Source organism: Haemaphysalis longicornis, unplaced genomic scaffold, assembly GCF_048455015.1.
Source record: "Haemaphysalis longicornis isolate Haplotype H1 unplaced genomic scaffold, Haemaphysalis longicornis Haplotype H1 scaffold_1, whole genome shotgun sequence".
In the NCBI taxonomy this organism is placed as follows: Eukaryota; Metazoa; Arthropoda; class Arachnida; order Ixodida; family Ixodidae; genus Haemaphysalis; species Haemaphysalis longicornis.
This window is the reverse complement of record NW_027526203.1, coordinates 323,530,716-323,548,952: the sequence shown is the minus strand read 5'-3', so window position 1 is coordinate 323,548,952 and position 18,237 is coordinate 323,530,716. Positions and strand designations below refer to the sequence as shown.

The 18,237-nt window shown below is 46.4% G+C and overlaps 1 protein-coding gene across 5 annotated transcripts in view; it reads left to right on the top strand.

Annotated features, from left to right (window-relative positions):
- Poe (E3 ubiquitin-protein ligase-like protein poe) overlaps positions 1-18,237 on the top strand; it is a 278,680-nt gene that overhangs the window by 72,744 nt on the left and 187,699 nt on the right. For all 5 annotated transcript variants that reach the window (XM_077682762.1, XM_077682782.1, XM_077682776.1 and 2 more), the window contains exons 18-25: positions 1,432-1,555; positions 3,471-3,573; positions 6,222-6,366; positions 8,051-8,130; positions 12,947-13,084; positions 13,170-13,352; positions 14,113-14,235; positions 17,678-17,812. In XM_077682762.1, coding sequence (XP_077538888.1) covers positions 1,432-1,555; positions 3,471-3,573; positions 6,222-6,366; positions 8,051-8,130; positions 12,947-13,084; positions 13,170-13,352; positions 14,113-14,235; positions 17,678-17,812 — 1,031 coding nt within the window. The remainder of the gene's footprint in view (positions 1-1,431; positions 1,556-3,470; positions 3,574-6,221; positions 6,367-8,050; positions 8,131-12,946; positions 13,085-13,169; positions 13,353-14,112; positions 14,236-17,677; positions 17,813-18,237) is intronic.

The window sequence follows — 18,237 nt, the reverse complement described above, 5'->3', positions numbered from 1 at the left end:
AGTAGCAGTACGGCCTTGCTGGCATGCGAATAAAATGTTTTGGGCTCTTTTCCGTCTTTTTATTTCGCAGCCCGCTTATAACAATTATCGTTTATAACGATGGGATTTCCTTGGCACTTGGATATTGTTATAAGTGGACTAGACTGTACATCAAAAGTGAAGCCAAAAACTGGTAAAATTTGTTTGGGGCGCTGCACTCTCAAGACTTCAAAATGTGGCGCAGTGGTACTCGCTTCACACGCAGAAGGCCGAGGTTCGACTCCCACCACTGCCGCACTGTTATATATATTTTTTTTTTCTCTTAGGTAACTACATTTAAGGGTTACTTTATCGACCTTTAGTATTTATTTTCTGTTCGTCACGATGTGCAATAGTCATACTCTGACAGTGAAATGAATATTTGGGCTTCCTTGGAACAGACTATCATGACCAAAATTGTAGTTTGCGATTATAAAAAAAAATAGCACTGCAATTTTCTTAGCACCGAATACGTCATATACATATTTACGCCTACCTATACACATAGTTTCATACAAATATAATTGTATGAAACTCTAGGCCTATACATGCTTTTGTTCTATGCGATGTTACATTTGCTGAATCTTTGCCTGATAAGTGCGTGTTCACGCAATGAGATGCTAGTCTGAGCTCGGCAGCGCTTTTGGGGAAGACACGTTTGGTGAACTGCTGCACTACCGGTGCATATTTTAGCCCAGGGGACTGCTGGCTTCACGCTCGGTTTTTAACATTTATGCGCTGTCTTCAAACCACGGGGTGCGTTATCTTCCATTCAACGGCTCCGCGTCGCAGAAGTTCATGTAGCAGATGATGCGAGAGTTTTTGCCAGCCGCCACACAGCGGTGCCGCCATCGCAAGAATACAGGGAATTCCTCTTCACTTTTGCAGTAGTAATAATAAAGACCATTTATTTATGTAAATAATTTTTGCTTGTTTATATTTTTACATAATTTTACAAATATTGATTTGTTTGTTGGTTGGTTTTTGAATTATCCATGCAGAAGCTCAAGTTGCCACTGACCACGGCGTGGCAGCGAGACGATCGCAAGACTTCAGGGGATTCCCCCTTTTGTTACCCTGTTTCTGCTTCATTTTTGGCAGCTCGTTTGAACCACTCTCTGTTCTAGTTCACTCTGCTTTAAGTAACCGTATGAGGGGGGCAGGGAGCATACTTGAATCAGCACTGCGATCGAGCCCATCACGATCGCGAGGCGTGCAGGGCAGTGTGCACAGAGTGAGGGAACGGCTATGCTGTGGGAACTATGAAGTGCAGGACTGGCGAAAAACAACCTGTAATTCTCTGCGAAATGCTGTAATTTTTCAATGCTCGTCAGACTGATGTGTGCTTTCTTAGCTCACTGTGCTTGTTCAGTGTTTCTGCAGTAATGCCCTGCACTGGCACTTGTATTTCAGACATGAATGTGGAGCACACGCAGCTACTGCTGTTCCTGTTCCACAACCTGCAACTCATGCAGAAGAAAGTAGTTCTGCTGAACGTCGCCAAGACCATTATCAACGTGGCCCCGGTGGCTCAAGGGTGCGCAGTTTTTCTCTACCATCAGCCCATGCGCCCTTTCCTGTTTGGGGATGTTCCTCCGTGAAGTCCGGAAAACTGCGTTGCACTCCCTCTCGCACATGTACGCCTGACGTCAAAAAGTTTCTCTGACGCGAATTTGAGTGTCAGCGTTAATTTCTCTGTTGCCTGTTGGCTCAGCACTTGATTTGTATTTGCAAGCAAAGCACCACGCACCAGAGCATCATCAGGATACGTGTAGTAGGAGCATAGCCACCAGGCAGCAGAGAAATCAACTTTCACAGCGAAGCTGCTCATGGCTAAACTCTCCCCCACCTGGTTATCATTCCAGTAAAGCTGCTCTCCTCGGCACCTCTTCTACACTCCTGCTCGCCGTTGCCGATGCTTCTTTCACAAGTTGCGCAATTGGCTGATAATGTCGCTAGCGCTGTTATTAGGAGTTGTACTTTTAACTCGCTATGGGATGGACGCGTGTCGCTCACTCTGAGGTACACCCGCCGCGGTGGCTCAGTGGCTAAGGCGTTGCGCGGCTGAGCACGAGGCCGCGGGTTCGATTCCCGGCCGCGGCGGCCGCTTTTCTGATGGAGGCGAAAAGCAAAAACGCCCGTGTGTACGAGATTTCGGCGCACGATAAAGATCCCCAGGTGGTCAAAATTAATCCGGAGCCCTCCACTACGGCGCGCCTCATCGCCTGCGTTGCGTCGGCGCGTTAAACCCCACAATCAATCAATCACTCTGAGGTACAAGAGCGGGATATGAAGGCGTATGAAAGAGCGACGGCACGCACAGATGCGCAAATTAGCGCAAAAACAATGAAAGCTGCTGCCACAGAAAGTGCAGCCCCGCCACCATTGCTGTCTCAAGTTCCAGCTTGTCGAGTAGCTGTGAATCCCTCCATGATGAGCGGCTCGCCCACTTGAAACACCGACGTGAGCCATTAATTTGTGTTCAGTTTGAAGGACTTTGAGAGCGACAATTTTTCGGGTGCCTTTCACGTCTAAACACACGCACATCACTGATTGCCAGTTTGTGCGTGCAGGGGGAAGGGGGAGGGATATAAATGGGGAATCTCACGGCTCAATGTGACCTCTTTGCTGTCCTCCATGGTCAGGCCAGTTTGTGTGTGTGCGTTGCCCAGACAATAAGATGCCTACGACGCGGGAGAGAAACGGGCAGTTGCATATTTGTCCCCTAGAGTAAGTTTCGATTTCTTCCAAGCTTCATTGGACTAATCAGCTGGGAAGTATACTCAATCGCAAATCACAAACGTTTTGTTTCGTGCACTCCTTGAACTGCACCCAGCTTCACTGTTCGTCCTTCTTCACATAGTGGAAGGGCACGGAATTTTGATAATCGCAATCGCGTCTTGGAAACTTTTGATGCCGGGTGTACATAATGGCTCCTCCCATCGTCATCATCAACAGCCTATTTAGGTCCACTGCAGTTCCATGTAGTTTCGTAAATGGTTGGGCCATGTTTTTTTGTCATAATGGATGTGCTTGCGAAACAAACAGGCTTGTTTTCCTCCTGCTGTCCCCCCCCCCCCCCCTACACGTGCATGGCTGCATGTGCATGCGCACTTACACAAAACTTTACCAGTTGTCTGATTGCCGCCACTGTTGGCCATGGAAGGCTTGTGGAAAAAAATTGAAATAATTCAACATTTAAATAAAGACGAAGTACTGTGGACGATAGCATGAAACGAGAGCTCCAGACTCTCATCTGTGCATGTACTTGTCTTGGGGTGTTCTTTTTAATGTAGTTTGAAATTTCAAATTGTGCAACACTGGCTTATATAGCCCAACAATGTCCCATTCAAAAGGCAAAGGACTCGTTGCATCTTTCATGAAACGCTGGTTTCCAGGTGACCTGCCCTTTTTAACTCAACATACTATTTTTCTCCCCTTTTTTATAACAGTGCATTGAAGGACATCCAGATCATCTACATATCTAGACTTCTGCACATCTTTGAGTACCTGATCAAGAACTTGTACGATGCCCCAGCGTCACTTGTGGACCAGGTGAGGAGTATGCGGCGAGCTTCTGGAAGCTTTGAAAAGGGCATGGCCATTCTAAGGTTCTCTTTGTCCAGGGGTGTACACCATTTTATAAACATCAGTTGAACCCCAATTTTACAAAACCTACCATAAAATTCCGAACAAGCATCCCCACCCGTGTAAGCCCCCCTCCCCCCAAATCTCTGCTAATTTCAAATTTCCGCGCTGTTCTGGGAAAGTCCCCCTCCCCTTCCCCTTTGCTTTGCACCCCGAGATCCATCGCGCCCAGGCAACACTGGCGTGTCGCGGCCAGTCTATAATCCAATCCAGTCCTGGTTAGCAGCCCCATAGCCCGTGATACTTGGGTAAGGAAGAGTGAACGCCAAAAGGAAGCGTGAAGAAGCCATTGGGGCAGCATGTGACGATTTTGTTGCTGAGCGGTGGGCCGCTGTATCCAGGAATACTGTGGCAAAGTCCTTCAGGGGCTGTGGCATAAGCAGTACGCTGGACGGCTCGGAGAAAGGCGACCTGCATGGTGGACTGGCAGATGTTCGAGCTGTGGCACCAGTAGACTGGGGCAGACTTCAAGCAGAATGCTGCGAACTTTTCTTTGGGACTGACTCAGAGGAGTCGTTTTATTTGTTTTGAAAGCGATGGCTGACATTCTTTGGCACAATGTTAAGTCAGTGTGCATTCCTCCCTTTTCCCCCCTCCCCCCTGGCGGGAGATCTTTGTCACCACCATCTTGAATTTCTGTGTCGTTCCGGGGTATCGCCCCCTCCACACCTTGCCAGTGATCTCAACTTGCCTGCAGGGGGCCGCTTGCTCGATATTTTGCTGTAATTACTGATTTTATGAGTCTCCTGATTTAATGAATTCAGATTCCCATTGCGATTGCCCATATACATAATGCAGTCTCGATTTCTCAAAGTTCCCCATCTAACAAACGAACTTGTGGGTTCCGGTTGCTTTGTTGAGTTGAGGTTGAACTGAATTGCAAAAGGAGTGCTGTGAGAAAATTAAGCTCCACATATATATGAGGTGTTTTTTTCTTCGAGATGAGCCAGCTAATGCGAATTTGAGAAACAAGCGAAGTTTGTTACCGTGCCTAAATGCAGCGGCGTCAAACCTATTATATGATATATTTTACATGTCAGCTAGGGAAAGTTTATGGCCACAAATAATTAAAAAGCATGCCATTAATTTGAGTAATATTGGGGTGATAAGTTTGGATTTGGCTCGTTAAATTGAAACACAGAAGTTGATGAGGCATTCTTATGAAAACTTTATTTAAATTGACTTTCAAGCATGGCACGAGTGGGTTTTGGTTGAAAAGGCATTAAAAATATGCAACAGTGCTTCAAGAACAGTAGAACTATACATGGAGAACAGGTGAGTCCTCTTGGCAACATTAGCAGCTCTTTTTGATTTCTCCCTAGGATAATTTTCTTGGGCACGGCTGAAGGCACTCGTGAAGTAAGCAAGCTCTTCATTGCTTTACCAGGAATTTCCAAAATGCTTCACGAGAAGGCTGCTCATATTATATTTCTCACCTTCATGAAGTGATTTGTACTTTCAGAGGGGGGCGGGGATATGCCAGGGCTTGTAAGCAGCGGCCGTTTAGTTAAGTACTAAAATGGTAAATATGGGAGTAAAAAAATAAATAAAACCAAAACCGTGGTTATTTTGTAGGGACAGGTTAGATGAAATGAAATCATTGTTTCACATCTCTCAGTATCATTTCGTTCACTTCTTTTGTTCACTTCGTTATTCATACCTGGTGACATATCTTACGCCGATCTCATCATTGCCGTCTGAATTCATAAGCCAGCTTGGAAAAGCAAAAAAAAAATTCTGAAAACACCCACGAAAAAGTCAGAACACTCAAGCCAAAAGCAAACTCTCATTGGGCAAATGGATTTGGCTCATTTTGATCCGTGAAACAGCTGGATCTGGCTCATTTTCGTTGCGAACAACGATATGCGTACACGTTTTCAGGGCGTTATCTCAACTATTTTCTTGCCACCCCCATTTTAGGGGAAAGGTGCCGAGTTTTTCTTGTCACTGCAGTTTTATCCATTTTTTTCGTTGCGAACAACGATATGCGTACACGTTTTCAGGGCGTTATCTCAACTATTTTCTTGCCACCCCCATTTTAGGGGAAAGGTGCCGAGTTTTTCTTGTCACTGCAGTTTTATCCAACTCAGTTTCGGTTTCTGGATCTGGCTCATTTAAAAAAAAACGCCTCGTATATATATTTAGCTTTGACAGTGGTATGCAGCGGATCATTAGCCGGAACCTGGCCCCTCAGCAGTGAGGTTGAGGTGAGGTTGATAAAGTTGATTTGAGTTTGAGCTGAGGTCGAAGCTGGTGAGGTCACTTGCCCATCTCTGGCTACCACACATCTGCTGAAAGGGTGACACTTATAAGAGACTTGTTCCAGTTTGGGTTTAATGTGCGCCATACAGCCCTGCGCCTGAAAGTTTCATGTTCGTCCACTGCGAAAAGTGCATCCACCTTGGTCCAGGGTTGAGGCAGTCAAGTTGTGTACGGACGGGTATTTCACCTTGTACGCTAGATAATGCTAGCTGTCAGTTGCTGCCGTAACTTCCTTGCCCCCACGTAAGGCAAGAATGGCCAGGAAAGGTCTAATTGCGGGCTCTTGTTGACAGGTGCAAGCAAACTTGTTCACGATTCATGGGGCTGCCTCAGTCAACTTGGACTCGGAGACCACCAAGCAGCATGGAAAGCTCTATTTCCCATGCAAGGAAGTGGAAGACAACTTTGCCAAAAACTCCATCACTGATGTAGTGCAGGGTAAGCATTCTCAACCCTTTCTGGGTCAATGACGCACATGTACGTCCCCTGAAAACACCTTCAATATGGTCAATTACGTACATGTACGTCATCGCTTGTATGTTTGAAAAGCATGCCTTTTTCGATCATTTGTCTCGCTTGGCATGTGCTGCCACACTGCGGAAATACGTGAAATTTGTTTCTTGCGCCAATGCCTCTTGTTTTTTTTCGTTATGCCTTACTACAGTGGTGCGCTGGCTATCGCTTGTGCATCCGGTCACGCGCGGGCGCGCAGCAGCGAGTTTAGGTTTCATCCTCCGGGTGCTTCTTTGCACCCACGAAACCGATGCGCTTTTTGCGCTTCCCCTCCTTCTTGCACCCGCCAAACTTTTTCAGAATTTTTTTTTCTGTTACTCATGAATAACCACATGTATGTAACATCACAAACGGTTTTTTTGTCACTTTGTGCTCACCCTAAAAAAATTAGAATTTTCTATCGGAGTACATTCGTCCGAAGAATTTAAATCGGCAATAAAAAAAATCGACCCTGGGGGGTCGCATTTGGCAAGAAAATTTGACCCTCAAAGGGTTAATGAGGGCAGGCATTTGCACAGTGTTGTTGCATGTGTGCACATAAATGTTAGCGTATTGACAATGGCGCCTCATCAGTGAGTGCATGCATGCTCGTCCTAAATGGACGTTAAGGGTCTAATTTGTTGAATTATTTGCGCTTTTTTATTTTATTGCGTTGTGCAAGCCTGGCTTGTCTTAACAGCTTGAGAAAAAAAGAGCAAGCACAGGGCACCCTTTGCAGCCCTCTCACAAACTACCACAGTGACTTAGTCCATGAGGTAGTTGAATTGCGTGTGCAGTTCTTTTTACTGTGGCCACTTGTTACCGGTTTTGTTGCTAAAAAACAAAGTGCTGCTTTCCATTTCATCTATAGCTAGCTCGCTGTGTTAGCTCACAATCATCTCTAAATTAGTGGCTGCTTTTTTTACTTTTGATCCATGTGAACCACCTTTAACGAAACACTGAAAAGAGTTTTAAACATTGTTTAATCACTTAATCATGTTGAAGTAGAGATTTTGTATCACATGTTCAAGGTTTTTCCAGCAATTCACATGTGTTTGTTCACCAGAAAAGATAAGGCTGCAGATGGGCTGTCTCCTCCTCTATTGGATGGCACCAGCTGTGACGGCGAGTTTGTCAGATAGCATTTAATGGATAACTCTTATCTTATGGATTGTGCTTGAACAAATACTGAGCTGATTCTAACTGTAAAATTGGCTAGGTCAAAATTTTAAAACCTCTGAAATCATCAGGCCTGGCTGTGAACAGGTGGGATGTTGCTGCGATAATTCATAAGGCGGGCACAAAAAGGTGTCTGGTGTTTTGCCATGCTCTAAGCTATAGAAATAAACTGAGGCTCTGGGCTTCCAATTAGCGTTGAACTGAAAAGGAGGGCATGAATTGATTGGCACAACACTGTCACAAAAAGTGGTTCACAATGTTGCTCCAGTGTGTTATTTAAAACGTCTTGTCAGGGAGGGGGAAAAATTCACCAGTTCGTTGCCACGTCTTCTGTTTTACTTTTGTAATTTTTTCATTCACTAAAACTTGTTACTGTGACGTGACACTGTGCTGTTCCAAAAAATTTGGTTTTATCTTCATGTCCCTTTAAACAAAAGTGGTTAACATGCAGGTGCGCACATCAGGCCCAAGTTCTACCACCTCATGATACTGGAGTCTGGCACACAGGATGTTCCCAAACTGGATGGATTCGTGAGTTGCTTAAAATTTTGCATAACAAGTGCTTGTGCAGACACCGCTCACGATGCAAATACTGGTCAGTCCTTGGAATTCAGTGTTTTGGCATCTGTGGGCAGTGTGGCAAGTGTGGCTCTCGGATCGATGATGCAGGTCTGCCTCAGTCATAGTTTTGTTTTGAAGGCTGCTGTTCTTTTGCAAAGCACAGATCAGCTGTGCTACATCTAGTGGGACATGCAGCCTTTAGACGGGCTGCACTATTGAGAGGTCTCAAAGGCCCTGAGCAGCCTGGCAATGGACTGGTCAGCTCAGAGAGGGAGAGATATTTATCCTCAGATGTTCTTGTGGGAAAAGGTTCTCTCTTCACAAGGATCCATGGGCTGTCTTAGCATCGACTGCTCTCTCCCAATGAGCAGGAGCTGATCCAGCAGTCTCTCCCACTGCCCCTGGGTGGTAGGGGGAACGGGTGGCAGGCGTCTGTTTTGCCTACTCTGACAGTGTGCCTGAATGTAGCTGGCTTTTGGCAGTAGTCGAATCGGGCTACAACGAAATCGACGGGACGTGCGAAAAATTTTGTTGAAGCGGAAATTCATTGAGGCAAAATCTGCCCCAATACATCACGGAAGGGCAAGAAAAATAACCCCGTATGTTATCCGTAGGGTTGTTCGTTTTCGGGTTTTATATTTTTTTAAAATGGGTGGTAAAAATTGGGAGGTAAAAATAGGGTGCTATTTTTCGAACTGATAATCGGAGAGAAATCGGGTTTTTTTTTTGTAAAACCATTCCAAAAATCTTTTTTTTTTTGTGGTCAAATCTACAGCTTTACAAAGCGTTACACTCGGTTTATTTTAGATGGAATCATGGTCATCTTGAATCTAACGCATTAAAATTATGTTTATATCAAGCTGTTAATCGGGGGACACCAGGGTTTTCTAGAAAATGCTGTCCGAAATTTGGCATTTGTTTGGAAATGAATCAGCGATGATGACAGTAAGGAGCATTGATAACCTTTAAGAAATGAAGCATTATGTTCACGAAAAGCTGGTCATCGATTTTTCACTCTTCCTTGTTTGCGTACTTTTAATCTGCTTGCACAACATGTCGGTCTTCATTTGAGACCTGTCTTGTTACTGAACATTGTTAACTCGGAGGAAGTCCTCTCGACAACACAGCTTCCATTAGCTGGGCACGACAATGCCAATGCAGCATCTGCCAGCCTGAGGTAACGAGTGGTAGTCATGCGAATATTTGGAAACTGTGTTTGTGGGGCTTGCTTCCAGCAAATACTGGTTGAGAACAACGGACCGTCGGAGCACAATTGTGCAGATTGCTACTTTGAAAAGGTCCATATGAGGAGAAATCCGGTTTAACCCAATTCTCCTGAAACATGGTTGGTGTGTAAGAATCGGGTAAAATAGGGTTTATCCGACAACGAAGAACCTTAATTATCCGCAACATTGGCCGCATAATGCAATGTTTATAAAAATGAGTGATGCGCAGTTACATTGTGTTTGTTCGTTTAACAAACGCACCAGTGGCTATCTGTTTTTTTACCCTCACATAAAGAGTGCCTTACCAAGGGGGGGGGGATTCAGTTGCAAAACATGTTGCTGCACAACAATGCATGTCTACCAAGCTGATTACTTGCAGATAGCTGCTAGTGATAGCTGCCCCACTCGCTTGAGGTGGGAGTGGCACCCGTTATCTTGTCCTCTGACTGGGCACGGGGGCAACTGAACTTGGCAGGCAAGCTGTGCGCACTTGAATTTACTATGAGCTAGGATTCGCGATTAAGATAGGGTGACCTGCATTCAAAAACATAATTTTTGCTCTTGACTATGAAGAATGGTACAGTTAAATCTCGGTGTTACGAAGTCTGTAAAATTCGTAATTTACTTCGTTACATTGAAATTTCGCTACATTGAAATTCGTGGTTATAATGAAGTGTTCATCGCATGAAGCTTTTCCTTCAAACGAAAACATGGCGCGCATATGTGGCGCACTATTTCTGTTTATGTCGGAGCTTAATTGTCTACGCGAGCATCAACGTGAACCGCACGGAGCGTTTTCTCCCCGCAAAAACGCGCCATGCAAGCCACAGGCGCTCTGACGCAGCCGCGGAGGCCACCCGCACGTTGCAGGTAGCTCCAGCGACCGCTTCTAACTGCTTGCTGAAACGCAACTCGAGGGGCAAACGAGAGGGGCATGCGAGAAAAAAATTGGATCACGCAGGCGAAATTTTTACTGTAAAACGTCATACGCGCCGCTTACGAAAGCGCCCATCAGATATCCTCCACGGTGGTAAGCCTAATCGTCTCTGGCGGTGCCAGCCAGCATCCCCGAGCGCTTCGAAGCTCCCTCCATAGGGTGCGCGCCTCCCCATTGGCGAAACTGGTCAGGCTCCTCCCACTGCCGCGCGCAGCACGAGTCGCTTTCTGGCCAAGGCAGAAGCTGTTGCCAGGGCGCAATCGCGGATGCGGGCGTGAAGAAAACGCACGAGCAAGGCCCAAAGATTCACAAATGCTTGCTGGAACGACGGAACCCATAAGCATGAGCGAACTCGAACGAAGGGCAAAGCGGCAGCATGCTGCGGCGGCGGCCCCGCTACAGACGATTAGGCTTACCACCGCGGAGGATATTTGATGGGCGCTTCTGTAAGCGTATGACATTTTACAGTGAAAATTTCGTCCACGTTATCCACTTCTTTTCTCGTTTGCCCCTCTCGTTTGCCCCTAGAGTTGCGTTACAGCGAGCGGTTATAAGTGGTCGCTGGAGCTACTTGCATTGCGCGGGTGGCCTTCTGTTCGCCTTCTAGTTTCGTTTCCATACGAGGGTATCTCTGGAAGTCTAGTGTTGCTGCTTAGTTGAACTGTCTATTCGGACGGAGTCTCCGACAAGTTTTTGTACTGTTTCATTTCAGAATTGTTAGGTGGCGCTGCAGTGGAGGGGGCTCGTTGTGCTGATCTTTTTTATCGCGCAACAGCTACTCGGCCAAAGTTTGGGGGGCACGATTCTAGCGCCTCGCACCTCATTCCTGCAAGCAAGGCTTCAATTGCAAGTCAGAAGATGATAATAAAGCTCAACTTTATGTTTTGAAAGATAACTGACCGTGAACGTCAACAAGCATCAACCACGGAGTTCCGTTTTCAACTTCATGCATGTTTTTCCACATCGCGTGCTTATCCCAAATATTGTGGTGGCTGTAAATGCAAAGTCAGTCATTGACAAGATGTTTTTACGTTATGTGGGGGCAAATTGGTGCCTCTGATAATGTGAAACCGCCAGATTTCTTCCATGGAACCACCCGAAATTGCACATTTTAAATTGGAGGTTGGGTTTCTTCGCATGACACGAGCACCGCGCGTGCTAACAATTTTTTTTATATCTGAAAAACTGTTCGCGCACGTCGACATTTTTAATAGGGCGTGTTTTTAAGATGTATCCCTACAAAATGTATATTCTAATTTTTTTCTACTACCGGTGGTTTGTTATACACAACTCCTTTTAAATGCAGAGCATTTCAGTAACTCACGATGTCACCCGCGTTGACGTCCGTAGTCCGCACCGCACCCCTCCCTACTATATATAAAAAAAAATAGTATCCGGCGCCCGGTTTCGATCCCTCGACCCTGCGGGCGGAACGCAATGTACATGGTGCTCTACCCACTGCGCCACAAAGCCGACACAGAATGGGACGTTGGGAACGCGCCTTATATCGTTGACTCATTCAAATTACTGCTGACGAGCGCTCTCTCGTCAGCAGTTGCCACAAGTGCAGCAACATTAACGTAACGCAAACTACTTAACGTCGTGCGCCCCCGGAAATGCTCTGCATTTGATCGTGCCCCTCGCGAGGGGGATGTTTCACTGAGTCTTCTCTCGGTCGCGGGACCCGTGGCGCCATCTGGCGGAGGCGCGGCGCAACTCGTAGCACTTTCTTTGAAAAAGCGCCTCGAAAGCGCGGCAAATATGAAATAGAGATGACGCGCTTTCGAGGCAATCCGCCGACGCGGCTGCTTTGTGTACAGACTCGGCGGCGAGCGTCCCGGGATTTTTTTTAACATTTTTTCGACATTTTGACAATTTTGATTTTTATATATATTTTTTTCGCAACTACGATACATAAAAACATTTAAAAAACTGGTGTTATTGGAAAGGCCGTTAAATAATCTGCCTTTTGTGTTCCTGTAATTTGTGCCTAACCAATTTTTTTAGCAGAAAAAAAATGGACCCCTTTGGACCCCTTGGACCCCTAAAAATTGGTCAATTTTCCCGCAGTAACGAAAGTTAAAGGATGTAGTTCTTGTCCGTCGTTGCTCTAGGATGCTCTTTTACTGGTATAATATTTAATGTCAGAGTATTGAATAGCAGCCATTGGGTGAAAAAGCTGGTGTCAGTGTCACTCCTCACATTGGGGAGGAACAGGGGACATGGCACTGTTGCAGTAGGGGTTGGGGTTCCTCACCCGAGAGTAGAATAGGAATGACACTAGTGGGGAATGGGATGACCGTCTTTAGTTTTTGGTTCAGGTGACGTGCATCAGTGTGTCGGTTCAAAAGGCAGCGTGCTCATTGGTTGCAGCGCATTACCTTGCACATGGACACTCATAGGTGTGGGTACAGGCTCCATAGCAGCAAAACATTTCCGAAACCTCCCGGTGGCCACAAAGCCTAGCTCATGCCTTCAGAGTGTACTGTCCAGTGCCCATTGCAACGATGATGACAAAGAGCAAAGCTCAAAAAGAAGGACTCAGCAGCGTAACTGTACCTTTGGAGAAGTCGTGCATGCTGATCTTTTCCCCCACCCCCCCACCCCTCTCCCCTGTGTGTAGGCCTGCAGCTTTCTTCTGGCATCCCCGGACGTGCTCAGCTACTCTGAGCTGTACAGTGCCGTGCTGTCTCTCTTGTGGATCGGAGCTCAGTGCGACGCAGTGCAGCGGCCACCCGAGAGCCCCAAGCTCTCGTACCTGGTGAGAGGGGAGGCTCGAGGGTTGGGTCAGGGCACCACTCGGGGGGCCTGGTGTGGACACGTCTCTGTTCTCCTGCTCTGGCCAGGGTGCTGCTGCGGTCCAGTACTGCTTCGGGGCAGTGTGGCGCCTGCTGCTCAGCCTGCCGCCGTCTGTGCAGCTCTCCGAGGCCCTGGCCACTGGCAACGCAATGCTGGACCTGCCACACATCTTGCACGCCATTGTGTGGGTGTCACGCTTTGGCCACAAAAACTTCAACGTCTGGATCAAGGTGCGCCCTTTTGTGCGTGTGGTATGTGCCTGCACAAGTGTCTGGCCTGGGTGGGTGGCAAGAGGTGCACCCGTTAGCTGCAATATAGTGTGCCACTGTCCCTCGTGACCCCACCAGACGTTTGCGCCAGGGTGGACTGGCATCATCTCAGGATTTCTGAAGAGCAAAATGACACTGCCCCCTACGATGTCATTCGTTTCTCACCCTTCCAGAATTTATGCAGCTCTATTGCTCGGAAGTTGGTAGGCCTGCCATTTTTTTTATCTCCCTTAACTATTGTTGAAAATCGTGTCTACTTCCCATCACTATCAGTAGTGGCAAACAGTTTGTGGCTAGCACCAATCACACCCACGACCACTAACTCTAAAGCAATGTCCAACTCCACTGCTACTTTTTTTTTAAAGACGATTAAGATTAATAGATGCTTCTTAAAATCTATTTGTAAACCGGTAGTTCGGTCTGAATTGTCAGGGAAACTTCCTTCCATTAAAATTTCTGCAAACGAGGCTTTGTTACATGGTGGTTAAAAATCAGTGGCATGCATACCCTTATAAAATGTTTATGTATTTTATTACGTTGCAGTTCGTTATATCGTGTTTTTGTTTTTGATTAGTGTTATTCGTTCAAAAGGAAAATTAAGATATATTTTTTGCATTCGGGCATTTTGAGTATTTCCACAATCCTAAATGTTACTCATATTCAAATTTTTGTTGTCCCCTTCCTGAGGGCGCCTTACTGTTTTCTTTCTTTTTTCAATAAGGATTCCCTGGTGAAGCAAGGTATGACGGCACAGAGGGCAGAGTCCACCCTGCACCAGGTCACGTCCAACGCCAGCCAGCTCCTTTTTGATGTCAGAGTGTTCAAGCAACTGGCCAGTAAGCAGGTAGGCTGATGTGAACAAAAGACGCACCGACATACTGTCTTGCCTCACGTAAAAGGGGCTTTATGCTGGGTTACATGCCAAAGCGCCTCTGTGTACGTTTCTTCTCTCACTCGTGTGATCTCTGTGATCCCAATCATCTACCTAGTCTCTTGAACCTGAAACAGGGATCACGGATGCATCCGTCTTTAAACCTACCACAATTCTTAATTTGCCATTACAGTTGAACCCCTTTATAAGAGACACGTACCAAGGAGCAGTTTCTGTCTCTTATACAAGATGTCTCTTATAAGCACGGAACCATGTTTTCACTTACTAATTGGATCCTAGTTCAGTGTTGGCATCGTATGACTAAAATAAGCCCAAAAGAACGCTACAGCATGTTTCAAAAGATTCATTCTAATTTATGTTTGGCCCCTAAAATTTATGAAACAGTTCTGAATCTTTGCTTCATGACTGTATTTGCACTGCTTTTTTACAACCGATTCCACAAGCTTTCTTTCCTTTCACTCTTTGTGGAAGATGAATCGTAGATGGTGAGTTCACAAGCCTGATGAATAGCCCGAGCACACAGCTTCGTCCGCTGTGTGCTCAGGCTATTCATTACGCTTGCAGGACCCAACATCTGCGATGCTTCTTGATTGGGAGCTACGCGAGTGGGAGAGCCCGCACGTGCGATCGCGCTCCATCCAATGGATGGCAGTGGGCTTCAATCACTTCTGTAAGTTGCATTTCCATTGGCAGGGCTTCTCATCGTCATTTCATAGCTGACTGAACCACTTTGTGTTTGCTGAAGTTATAAATAGTGACTGCAGGCATCTGTCGTCCACCTGTGCTTCCACAATGGAAGCAACTGTAATTAGTGACTGGTGGCACTGCATCTGAAGTTTAAATTAGGGGTGTGCGACTATTCGAAACTTCGAATATTCGATTCGAATTTTATGGTATTTGATTCGATTCGAACGACACTTTTATTGTTCAAATATTCGAACCACCCAAAACTAAAAAAAAAAAAAAAAAATCAGAGCGTGTCTGTATCGGTGTTTATTTACAGTGGACTCTCGTTGATACGATTCTGGGGGTGCGATTTTCGGGATGATACGAATTTCCGAAAAGTCCCGGCGAAATTGCATCGTTTGCAATGGGAAAAATTTCGGCTGTTACAAACGGACCTGCGCGGCCCGGCGGAAGGTACGAACGAGCCGGCGAGGCACCCGACTGCTGAATGAGCAAGTGATGGCTCTCGCTCCCCTGTTTGTCGCTCTTTCTCCAGAAACTGCCGGGCTGTTGTTTTCTGCTCGCGAAAACGCTCTGCGCACGCCCAACGCGCTGACACCGCCGCGAAACCACCCCCACGCTGCGCGCGGCGCGGCCGGCGACGTCAACACGGCGTCGGCTCCAGCCGCGAAGTGGCGCGGGCGCTCGAGCGACCGCTTCTAACCGCTCTTAAAAATGCGGCTCAAGGGAGACACGAAGTTGCTTGTGCGGTAAAGGAGCTGATAATTCATGCGAATGATAACGGTACTATAAAACATCATCCGCGCCGCTAGTGAAAGCGCCCATAAAATATTTGCCTTGGTGCTAAGCCTAACCGTCTCTGGCGGAGCCAAGCCGGCTGTCTCGATTTCATCGCAAGTAGTCAGGCTCCTCCATTCTGCCGCGCGAGTACTGCAATCCTCCCTGTTCTGTGGTACTGCGTCATTTTCTGACCGAGGTAGGCGCTACCGCGGGCGCGAAATCGTCGATGTGGGCGTGAAAATACAGCGCTCGCAGAGCCGAGGCGAGCGAATCGCGTGCAAAACCGCACCATGCGGTTCACGCTTGGCTGTTGCGGCGTGTAGCGAGCTTGGGCACACCGAGTGAGGAGACGAGCGCGAAGCTTTACGTGCTCCGGAAAGGACTGCTTCGCGACACGGGGGTTAAAAAAAGCAGAAAAATCACGAATTTCTTCACGCGAAAGTAGGAAAAGAAATAAACGAAAACTTTTTTCAGCGCTAAATTTTTTGGTCTGTGTTGGTTCATACGAATTTCGGATGATACGAATATTTTTCGCAGTCCCGCGAGATTAGTATAATCAAGATTTTACTGTATCAGGGCGCGGCAATGTGCACGGGCTCGGGCATGCCAGCTACTAGTGTCTCAAGTGAGCGGCTGTTTTCGATATCTGGTAAAGTAGTGACGAGCAGGAGGTTGTCACTGCTCCCCGAACATGTCGAGCAGTTAACCTTTCTCCATGTTCACATTTAAGTGAGTGCAGACCTTAACCTGTTGAGTGCAATGGTATTGTGTAATTCCTAATTTTACTTTGTGCGATTTGTTGTGCAATAAAGTTGCAGTTTTTGTGTCTCTAGATGGTGAAAACATTAATTTTACAAAAAATCATAAGTATTCGTATTCAAAAAATATTCTATTCGATTCGAACTTTGTTTTTATTATTCGAATTCGCTTCGAAATTAAAAAATTGATATTCGCACACCCCTAGTTAAAATGTCTGTTACTAGTGAGATTATTGATTAAAGTTCAAGGATGACTTGTCCCTTATAACCAACTGTCCTCTATATCCGATGTCTGTTATGAAAGAGGTCAATTTAATGGGAAAGATAGGGCAGCCAACCATGTGGGTGAATAGTGTCTCTTATACGGTCCATTTGTCTCTTACACCCATGTCTCTTATAACGAGGTTCAACTGTAGAACAGTTATAAGGGAAAGTCTACCTAGAAACGTGTGGCCGGAAGTAAGCTTTAAGTAGCAGGGAGATAGCTTTTGAGCAGATGAATATATGTGATCGGAAAATAACTTGTCTCTGTGCACCGTACCCTAAACACTTTACAGAACTTTTGATCAAAACTGGAGGCCTTCTCGAAGGCTTGCATGAACAAGGTGTGATAGCAGTAAAGCGAATAAGACTCAACAACAAAAACACCTTGTGCTAGCTTTTGATAGAAGCACACCACTTCAATGCCTCACCAGAGCTTTCATGTGCTTTCAAACCTGGTTTTATATCTCAAACCTGTGTAGATGATGCAGGTGCCGGCATTTTGAACATGGTACTAATGCACGCCAAGGGGAACTAGCATGCGAAGAACATGCAGAACACGACCACCTCACTGAAAATTGCAACAGTGAGGTATCTAAATGCTCTCAGTTGGAAGAATGCTCACCCAGCCTGCTTCTGGGTCTCTGAAGTGTTCAGAAAACAAAAAGCTAGTGTTTGACCATAATGTCACAGGAAACAGCTGCTCACACCTGACGAATGTTATTCCACTCCTTGCTGGTGTGCTGGACCTGCCAGGCTTATTTGAGGCCCAATAAGGGAGACCATGTAATGAACCTGTAAAGGGACATTTATGTGGGTATTTCATCTCTGTGCGACTGACAGCAGGGCAGGAGTGTCGTTGCCCGAGTTGTCCTCCCAAGCGTTTTGCCCTTTCCATGCCTGCATAGCTGGGCCATGGACCAGCCAACCTGTCGGGCCCTGTCAGCCGCTCCCAGCTGCCTCACCTGATGGACCTGTTCGTGCTGGAGGCACTCATTGCCAAGCTGCAGGTTGCTCTGGACGTCTGGCTCTTCAAGCCTTTGGTGAGTTGGCTTACTATTTGCACTGATAGCAGAGGAGCATGGGAGAGTCAGTTAGTCAGTGCCTTGTGGTTAAACGGTTATTGTTTGAGTAATCTTGCTTGCAAACATGCTGCGATGCTCGTGCGCTTAAAGTCCAGCAGTGGTGCAGTAACACCGCGCTGTGAACTGGTATACATGGACACACATTTCAATCTTGTTACTTCATTGTACAGCCAAACCCCGCGATAACGAAATCCCGCAAGCACGAAATTCCTGCGGCAACAAAATATTTTCGGGTTCCTGGCGAACACCCTTAGAAGCCCATGTATTTCATATCTCGTGGCAATGAAATGTTTTTGGAAAGTGATCCCGCATAAACGAAATTGTTTGCAAGTCGGGTCGGCATTTTACCTACCCATTTGAAGCTAAAAGTGTCCAAAAAATGC